Source organism: Oncorhynchus masou, chromosome 24 (genome assembly GCF_036934945.1).
Source record: "Oncorhynchus masou masou isolate Uvic2021 chromosome 24, UVic_Omas_1.1, whole genome shotgun sequence".
Lineage (NCBI taxonomy): Eukaryota > Metazoa > Chordata > Actinopteri > Salmoniformes > Salmonidae > Oncorhynchus > Oncorhynchus masou.
The window spans coordinates 6,432,469-6,442,468 of record NC_088235.1 but is presented as its reverse complement, the minus strand read 5'-3'; the positions used below and the strand labels follow the sequence as shown (position 1 = coordinate 6,442,468).

The 10,000-nt window shown below is 46.4% G+C and overlaps 1 protein-coding gene across 6 annotated transcripts in view; it reads right to left on the bottom strand.

The window, feature by feature from the left end:
• LOC135511809 (paladin-like) overlaps positions 1-10,000 on the bottom strand; it is a 169,843-nt gene that overhangs the window by 108,894 nt on the left and 50,949 nt on the right. For 5 of the 6 annotated variants that reach the window (XM_064933279.1, XM_064933278.1, XM_064933283.1 and 2 more), the window contains 2 exons: positions 7,830-7,994; positions 173-333 (listed from right to left, as the gene is read on the bottom strand). In XM_064933279.1, the coding sequence (XP_064789351.1) occupies positions 173-333; positions 7,830-7,994 (326 nt within the window). The remainder of the gene's footprint in view (positions 1-172; positions 334-7,829; positions 7,995-10,000) is intronic. The other variant, XM_064933280.1, reaches the window with a different exon arrangement.

Genomic DNA, 10,000 nt, shown 5'->3' with positions numbered 1-10,000 from the left:
ATTGAAATTTGATTGAGAGCAGAGAGAGAGCAGCGACAGGGCAGAGAAAGAGAGCAGAGAGAGAGAGAGCAGACAGCATGTTGCATTGTGTCAATAAGAAGAAAAAAAATAATCAACTAATCATTGAAATATATAAAAAATAAGGAGTGAAAAAGAGGAAGTGACTATGAACCTGTAGAGAGGCATGGTGAACAGAGGTCTCCTGTAGACCTCCTCTGTGACCTGGATGTCCTCCTCACAGGGGATGCTCATCCTCTGAGGCTCGCCCTTGAAGTGCTCGATGTCGTTATACACGTAGAACACGTTATCGTTCAACTTGGCAAAGTCGTGGAGCTATAGAGAAACCAGAGAGCATCAGAGTGGAGCTAGAGAAACCAGAGAGCATCAGAGTGGAGCTAGAGAAACCAGAGAGCATCAGAGTGGAGCTAGAGAAACCAGAGAGCATCAGAGTGGAGCTAGAGAAACCAGAGAGCATCAGAGTGGAGCTAGAGAAACCAGAGAGCATCAGAGTGGAGCTAGAGAAACCAGAGAGCATCAGAGTGGAGCTAGAGAAACCAGAGAGCATCAGAGTGGAGCTAGAGCAACCAGAGAGCATCAGAGTGGAGCTAGAGAAACCAGAGAGCATCAGAGTGGAGCTAGAGAAACCAGAGAGCATCAGAGTGGAGCTAGAGAAACCAGAGAGCATCAGAGTGGAGCTAGAGAAACCAGAGAGCATCAGAGTGGAGCTAGAGAAACCAGAGAGCATCAGAGTCTTATTACTGACGTTAGGAAACACTGCAGACGATTATACCTGCTCTGTTTGTTCGTTGTAATGATTTTTGTTTCTTTAACTAATATATCTACTTGTCTTGAGTATCAGACCTGCAGAAATGATGGTATCTCGATGTGCTAGCTAGTCAGCCGACTGTTTGCATTGAAAAGATGCATTCTTGAGACAGCTTGTCGTTTCACCACCCAAAGCGTAAGATAACTGCACTGCTGAGATGGCAGAGGGCTGCCTTGTCATGATGATGTCCAGTACTCTGGACTGATGTGTGGGGAGCTTTTAGCACCCGATTCTGCAGCAGAGGAAGCATCACCCAGGTGGGTGTTACACGGTTAACATAGAGATTCTGGGAACATCAGAAGGTGGGGGAATTTAACTATATTCTAGTAATCCGACCAATTGAACATATGTGGTGGTACTTAATGAATATGATGTCAGTTCGGTTGTCATCTGAGACATTCTCATCAATGATAAGATGACATAAACTCTACAGTGGAAAGTCTACACATCAGAGTTATCGGATTCACATGGAATTGTTGTTCAATTTAAATGTTTGAATATGAAATTATTCGTAATGGGATGAAATGTGATTTTAGGTTCTAAAATGTGAGATTTGGGTTTTCATAAGGTTAGGGCTCTGCTCAATCAGTGGCCCACCCTGTGAAGAGACATGGGTTATAAAACTTTTCAAACACGCCCTCCTCTCCCTTCCTATATAAGCCCTTGACGACAATATAACCTCCTGTTCCGAGGATGTGAGGACGACGGTCCTATGTCAGAATGGTTCAGATAATAACTGCAGAACGAAACCAACATCAGCGTGAACTTTGGTTGCGAATGGTATGAACTTTGAACTCTTATTCACTACAGAAGTGATACCTCCTAGCCGTTAAGTTAGCAACAGCAGCTGCAAGCGAGGGTTTGGAAGGAACAGACAGAGTATCCCGTCTATCACACAACGTATCCAATTGCCCACCACAGACATTCTTCAAAGGACTCAGTTTGGCAACACAGCCTTCCATCTACCACCAACCTACCGAAGCGCAGCTCAGAGTAAATATTTATTGCATTTTCCTTTTCCAAATGGGCGGTAATTCAGAATGCATAAGATACTGTATTTACGATAGCACAGCTTCTCCCTGTGTTCCTCAGTCTTCCTGCTCTTTCACTAAACCCAGCCCCTTTTCCTTTGTGTAACAAGCTGTCATATCTGTTCCGCCCGCTAGGGCCGTTTTCCTTTATGACGTCATTTGTAATCAATTATGTATGTGTGTAATTCTGTGTGATTAGTTAGCTATTTAGTAAATAAATAATTGAACCCAATTTTGTATTGCTAATTCAACTTGTTAGCCAGGGTTCGTGAAGATATCTGAAAGTTGTAAATTCTTGGTTGAGACTGAATTAAGGTGACGATTAATATTGACTTCTATTGATGTAAAATATTACTAGGTCTTTAAGAGTTTATTCGGAAGATAACAGCTCTATAAATATTATTTTGTGGTGCCCCGACTCTCTAGTTAATTACATTTACATGATTAGCTCAATCAGGTCAAATTAATTACGGAGAAATTATTTTATATCGTAGCATGTCATATCACTTAATCCGGCATAGCCAAAGACACGACACCTGTCCCTACCGTCCAACCCTGTCCCTCACGCCCAACGCTGTCCCTACCCTCCAACCCTGTCATTACCAACCCTGTCCCTACCCTCCAACCCTGTCATTACCAACCCTGTCCCTACCCTCCAACCCTGTCATTACCAACCGTCCCTACCCTCCAACCCTGTCATTACCAACCCTGTCCCTACCCTCCAACCCTGTCATTACCAACCCTGTCCCTACCCTCCAACTCTGTCATTACCAACCCTGTCATTCCCAACCCTGTCCCTACCGCCCAACCCTGTCCCTACCGTCCAACCCTGTCCCTACCGTCCAACCCGATCATTACCAACCCTGTCCCTACCCTCCAACCCTGTCCCTACCGTCCAACCCGGTCATTACCAACCCTGTCCCTACCCTCCAACCCTGTCCCTACCGCCCAACCCTGTCCCTACCATCCAACCCTGTCATTACCAACGCTGTCCCTACCCTTCAACCCTGTCGCTACCGCCCAACCCTGTCATTACCAACCCTGTCCCTACAACCCAACCCTGTCCCTACCGTCCAACCCTGTCATTACCAACCCTATCCCTACCCTCCAACCCTGTCCCTACCGTCCAACCCTGTCATTACCAACCCTGTCCCTACCAACCCTGTCCCTACCATCCAGCCCGGTCATTACCAACCCTGTCCCTACCGCCCAACCCTGTCCCTACCGCCCAACCCTGTCCCTACCGTCCAACCCTTTCATTACCAACCCTGTCCCTACCGTCCAACCCTGTCATTACCAACCCTGTCCCTACCGCCCAACCCTGTCCCTACCGTCCAACCCTGTCCCTACCGTCCAACCCGATCATTACCAACCCTGTCCCTACCCTCCAACCCTGTCCCTACCGTCCAACCCGGTCATTACCAACCCTGTCCCTACCCTCCAACCCTGTCCCTACCGCCCAACCCTGTCCCTACCATCCAACCCTGTCATTACCAACGATGTCCCTACCCTTCAACCCTGTCGCTACCGCCCAACCCTGTCATTACCAACCCTGTCCCTACCGCCCAACCCTGTCCCTACCGTCTAACCCTGTCATTACCAACCCTATCCCTACCCTCCAACCCTGTCCCTACCGTCCAACCCTGTCATTACCAACCCTGTCCCTACCAACCCTGTCCCTACCATCCAGCCCGGTCATTACCAACCCTGTCCCTACCGCCCAACCCTGTCCCTACCGCCCAACCCTGTCCCTACCGTCCAACCCTTTCATTACCAACCCTGTCCCTACCGTCCAACCCTGTCATTACCAACCCTGTCCCTACCGCCCAACCCTGTCATTACCAACCCTGTCCCTACCCTCCAACCCTGTCATTACCAACTCTGTCCCCGGCACCCCAACTCGCCCGGCGCCCCAACTCGCCTACCATCAGAATACCGGTAGATGCCTTCAACATGCGCAAGCTAGATGTTTGTTTGTTTTACTGTTCAAGCAATTTAAGTTCATTTGTTTTGTTTACTTAACATGATGTTTGTTTGTTTTACTGTTCAAGCAATTTAAGTTCATTTGTTTTGTTTACTTGTATGTGTTGTCTACTGCAATTCAAGTTTTAGCTGCCAAGTACGGCCTACATGTCAAATGGAATAAACTACTACTACTAACACATACAGTAGACTCTAGAGACTTACTGGGAAACCTATCTGTAGTGTAGACAAGCCCTCTACTGCTGGACCAAGAGGGACTATCTGTAGTGTAGACAAGCCCTCTACTGCTGGACCAAGAGGGACTATCTGTAGTGTAGACAAGCCCTCTACTGCTGGATCAAGAGGGAGTATCTGTAGTGTAGACAAGCCCTCTACTGCTGGACCAAGAGGGACTATCTGTAGTGTAGACAAGCCCTCTACTGCTGGACCAAGAGGGACTATCTGTAGTGTAGACAAGCCCTCTACTGCTGGATCCAGAGGGACTATCTGTAGTGTAGACAAGCCGTCTACTGCTGGATCTAGAGGGACTATCTGTAGTGTAGACAAGCCCTCTACTGCTGGATCTAGAGGGACTATCTGTAGTGTAGACAAGCCGTCTACTGCTGGATCTAGAGGGACTAATTGTAGTGTAGACAAGCCCTCTACTGCTGGACCAAGAGGGACTATCTGTAGTGTAGACAAGCCCTCTACTGCTGGATCCAGAGGGACTATCTGTAGTGTAGACAAGCCGTCTACTGCTGGATCTAGAGGGACTATCTGTAGTGTAGACAAGCCGTCTACTGCTGGATCTAGAGGGACTATCTGTAGTGTAGACAAGCCCTCTACTGCTGGATCCAGAGGGACTATCTGTAGTGTAGACAAGCCCTCTACTGCTGGATCCAGAGGGACTATCTGTAGTGTAGACAAGCCCTCTACTGCTGGACCAAGAGGGACTATCTGTAGTGTAGACAAGCCCTCTACTGCTGGATCTAGAGGGACTATCTGTAGTGTAGACAAGCCGTCTACTGCTGGATCTAGAGGGACTAATTGTAGTGTAGACAAGCCCTCTACTGCTGGACCAAGAGGGACTATCTGTAGTGTAGACAAGCCCTCTACTGCTGGATCCAGAGGGACTATCTGTAGTGTAGACAAGCCGTCTACTGCTGGATCTAGAGGGACTATCTGTAGTGTAGACAAGCCGTCTACTGCTGGATCTAGAGGGACTATCTGTAGTGTAGACAAGCCCTCTACTGCTGGATCCAGAGGGACTATCTGTAGTGTAGACAAGCCCTCTACTGCTGGATCCAGAGGGACTATCTGTAGTGTAGACAAGCCCTCTACTGCTGGACCAAGAGGGACTATCTGTAGTGTAGACAAGCCCTCTACTGCTGGATCTAGAGGGACTATCTGTAGTGTAGACAAGCCGTCTACTGCTGGATCCAGAGGGACTATCTGTAGTGTAGACAAGCCCTCTACTGCTGGATCCAGAGGGACTATCTGTAGTGTAGACAAGCCGTCTACTGCTGGATCCAGAGGGACTATCTGTAGTGTAGACAAGCCGTCTACTGCTGGATCTAGAGGGACTATCTGTAGTGTAGACAAGCCCTCTACTGCTGGATCAAGAGGGAGTATCTGTAGTGTAGACAAGCCCTCTACTGCTGGATCCAGAGGGACTATCTGTAGTGTAGACAAGCCCTCTACTGCTGGATCCAGAGGGACTATCTGTAGTGTAGACAAGCCCTCTACTGCTGGATCCAGAGGGACTATCTGTAGTGTAGACAAGCCCTCTACTGCTGGATCCAGAGGGACTATCTGTAGTGTAGACAAGCCGTCTACTGCTGGACCAAGAGGGACTATCTGTAGTGTAGACAAGCCATCTACTGCTGGATCTAGAGGGACTATCTGTAGTGTAGACAAGCCATCTACTGCTGGATCTAGAGGGACTATCTGTAGTGTAGACAAGCCCTCTACTGCTGGATCAAGAGGGACTATCTGTAGTGTAGACAAGCCATCTACTGCTGGATCAAGAGGGACTATCTGTAGTAGAGGTCGACCGTTTATGATTTTTCAACGCCGAAACCGATTATTGGAGGACCAAAAAAGCCAATATCGATTAATTGGCTGATTTTTTATATTTTTCATTTGTAATAATGACAATTACAAAATAAGTGTTCACTCAGTGTTAACTAAATGTAATACATAAATAAAATAAATTTAGCCTCAAGTAAATAATGAAACATGTTCAATTTGGTTTAAATAATGCAAAAACAAAGTGTTGGAGAAGAAAGTAAAAGTGCAATATGTGCTATGTAAGAAAGCTAACGTTTCAGTTCAATGCTCAGAACATGAGAAGATAATGAGAAAATAAGAATGTGATCTTAACTGACTTGCCTAGTTAAATAAAAGTATAAAATTTAAAAATAAAAATCGGCAAATCGGCGCCCAAAAATACTGATTTCCGATTGTTATGAAAACGTTCAAAATCGGCCCTAATTATTCAGGCCATTCGGATTAATCGGACGATTAATAGTGTAGACAAGCTGTCTACTGCTGGATCAAGAGGGACATTGGGTTTATTAGTAGGAGGAGGCCAGTATATTGATAGATAAAGAAGAGGTTTATTAGAAGGAGGAGGCCAGTATATTGATAGATAAAGAGGAGGTTTATGGGTTTATTAGAAGGAGGAGGCCAGTATATTGATAGATAAAGAGGAGGTTTATGGGTTTATTAGTAGTAGGAGGCCAGTATATTGATAGATAAAGAGGAGGTTTATGGGTTTATTAGTAGGAGGAGGCCAGTACATTGATAGATAAAGAGGTTTATGGGTTTATTAGTAGGAGGAGGCCAGTACATTGATAGATAAAGAGGAGGTTTATGGGTTTATTAGTAGGAGGAGGCCAGTACATTGATAGATAAAGAGGAGGTTTATGGGTTTATTAGTAGGAGGAGGCCAGTATATTGATAGATAAAGAGGAGGTTTATGGGTTTATTAGTAGGAGGCCAGTACATTGATAGATAAAGAGGAGGTTTATGGGTTTATTAGTAGGAGGAGGCCAGTATATTGATAGATAAAGAGGAGGTTTATGGGTTTATTAGTAGGAGGCTGCCAGTATATTGATAGATAAAGAGGAGGTTTATTAGTAGGAGGAGGCCAGTATATTGATAGATAAAGAGGAGGTTTATGGGTTTATTAGTAGGAGGTCAGTACATTGATAGATAAAGAGGAGGTTTATTAGTAGGAGGAGGCCAGTATATTGATAGATAAAGAGGTTTATGGGTTTATTAGTAGGAGGAGGCCAGTACATTGATAGATAAAGAGGAGGTTTATGGGTTTATTAGTAGGAGGAGGCCAGTATATTGATAGATAAAGAGGTTTATGGGTTTATTAGTAGGAGGAGGCCAGTATATTGATAGATAAAGAGGTTTATGGGTTTATTAGTAGTATGAGGCCAGTATATTGATAGATAAAGAGGAGGTTTATGGGTTTATTAGTAGGAGGAGGCCAGTATATTGATAGATAAAGAGGTTTATGGGTTTATTAGTAGGAGGAGGCCAGTATATTGATAGATAAAGAGGAGGTTTATTAGTAGGAGGAGGCCAGTATATTGATAGATAAAGAGGAGGTTTATTAGTAGGAGGAGGCCAGTATATTGATAGATAAAGAGGTTTATGGGTTTATTAGTAGGAGGAGGCCAGTATATTGATAGATAAAGAGGAGGTTTATGGGTTAATTAGTAGGAGGAGGCCAGTATATTGATAGATAAAGAGGAGGTTTATGGGTTTATTAGTAGGAGGCCAGTATATTGACAGATAAAGAGGTTTATGGGTTTATTAGTTGGAGGAGGCCAGTACATTGATAGATAAAGAGGAGGTTTCTGGGTTTATTAGTAGGATGAGGCCAGTATATTGATAGATAAAGAGGAGGTTTCTAGGTTTATTAGTAAGAGGCCAGTATATTGATAGATAAAGAGGAGGTTTCTAGGTTTATTAGTAGGAGGAGGCCAGGTCACCTCCTTCCTGATGGTGAGCTCCAGGGTCTCCACCGTCTCCTCCTTGTCCAGGCCATGAAGGTTCTCATGGAGGTTCTCCTTCCTCCGCGGGGTGTATGGAACAAAGTTCTCCTCCAGGTGCAGGAACACCACCGGTTCTTCACGCACACAGAAGAACATCACCTCCTGGGAAGAGAGGAGAGAAATCATGGCCTACATTCAAAAAGAGGCAGTAATTAATAAGATGATGTAGACAGGGGGAAACCTGATCCCAGATCAGCCCTCTAAAACCCAGATACTTTTTGAATACGGGCCCAGGAATAATAACTAGTCAACAGGCCAGTTATTTGGTTGTAGAATATGTAAAGTTTTGTTCCAAACCCAATTGGAAACATTCCGTTGTCATTTGACGTGCACCACATGAGTCAGGAGTTGATCATGAACTCGCTGCTATATAATTACGTTTATTTCAGTTGGATTACAGTGAGTTTTCCATACTGGACTCACGACCATGAGAGATATTCTACATTGTCCTTCATTCCACATGGGGAAACCTTCCAAATGGCACCCTATTCCCTATACAGAGCCCTATGGGCCCTGGTCAAATGGTACCCTATTCCCTATACAGAGCCCTATGGGCCCTGGTCAAATGGTACCCTATTCCCTATACAGAGCCCTATGGGCCCTGGTCAAATGGCACCCTATTCCCTATACAGAGCCCTATGAGCCCTGGTCAAATGGCACACTATTCCCTATACAGAGCCCTATGGGCCCTGGTCAAATGGTACCCTATTCCCTATACAGAGCCCTATGGGCCCTGGTCAAATGGCACCCTATTCCCTATACAGAGCCCTATGGGCCCTGGTCAATTGGCACACTATTCCCTATACAGAGCCCTATGGGCCCTGGTCAAATGGCACCCTATTCCCTATACAGAGCCCTATGAGCCCTGGTCAAATGGCACCCTATTCCCTATACAGAGCCCTATGGGCCCTGGTCAAATGGCACCCTATTCCCTATACAGAGCCCTATGGGCCCTGGTCAAATGGCACCCTATTCCCTATACAGAGCCCTATGGGCCCTGGTCAATTGGCACACTATTCCCTATACAGAGCCCTATGGGCCCTGGTCAAATGGCACCCTATTCCCTATACAGAGCCCTATGGGCCCTGGTCAAATGGCACCCTATTCCCTATACAGAGCCCTATGAGCCCTGGTCAAATGGCACCCTATTCCCTATACAGAGCCCTATGGGCCCTGGTCAAATGGCACACTATTCCCTATACAGATCCCTATGGGCCCTGGTCAAATGGCACCCTATTCCCTATACAGATCCCTATGGGCCCTGGTCAAATGGTACACTATTCCCTATACAGAGCCCTATGAGCCCTGGTCAAATGGCACCCTATTCCCTATACAGAGCCCTATGAGCCCTGGTCAAATGGCACACTATTCCCTATACAGAGCCCTATGGGCCCTGGTCAAATGGTACCCTATTCCCTATACAGAGCCCTATGGGCCCTGGTCAAATGGCACCCTATTCCCTATACAGAGCCCTATGGGCCCTGGTCAATTGGCACACTATTCCCTATACAGAGCCCTATGGGCCCTGGTCAAATGGCACCCTATTCCCTATACAGAGCCCTATGGGCCCTGGTCAAATGGCACCCTATTCCCTATACAGATCCCTATGGGCCCTGGTCAAATGGCACCCTATTCCCTATACAGAGCCCTATGAGCCCTGGTCAAATGGCACCCTATTCCCTATACAGAGCCCTATGGGCCCTGGTCAAATGGCACACTATTCCCTATACAGATCCCTATGGGCCCTGGTCAAATGGCACCATATTCCCTATACAGATCCCTATGGGCCCTGGTCAAATGGTACACTATTCCCTATACAGAGCCCTATGAGCCCTGGTCAAATGGCACACTATTCCCTATACAGAGCCCTATGGGCCCTGGTCAAATGGCACCCTATTCCCTATACAGAGCCCTATGGGCCCTGGTCAAATGGCACACTATTCCCTATACAGAGCCCTATGGGCCCTGGTCAAATGGTACCCTATTCCCTATACAGAGCCCTATGGGCCCTGGTCAAATGGTACCCTATTCCCTATACAGAGCCCTATGGGCCCTGGTCAAATGGCACCATATTCCCTATACAGAGCCCTATGAGCCCTGGTCAAATG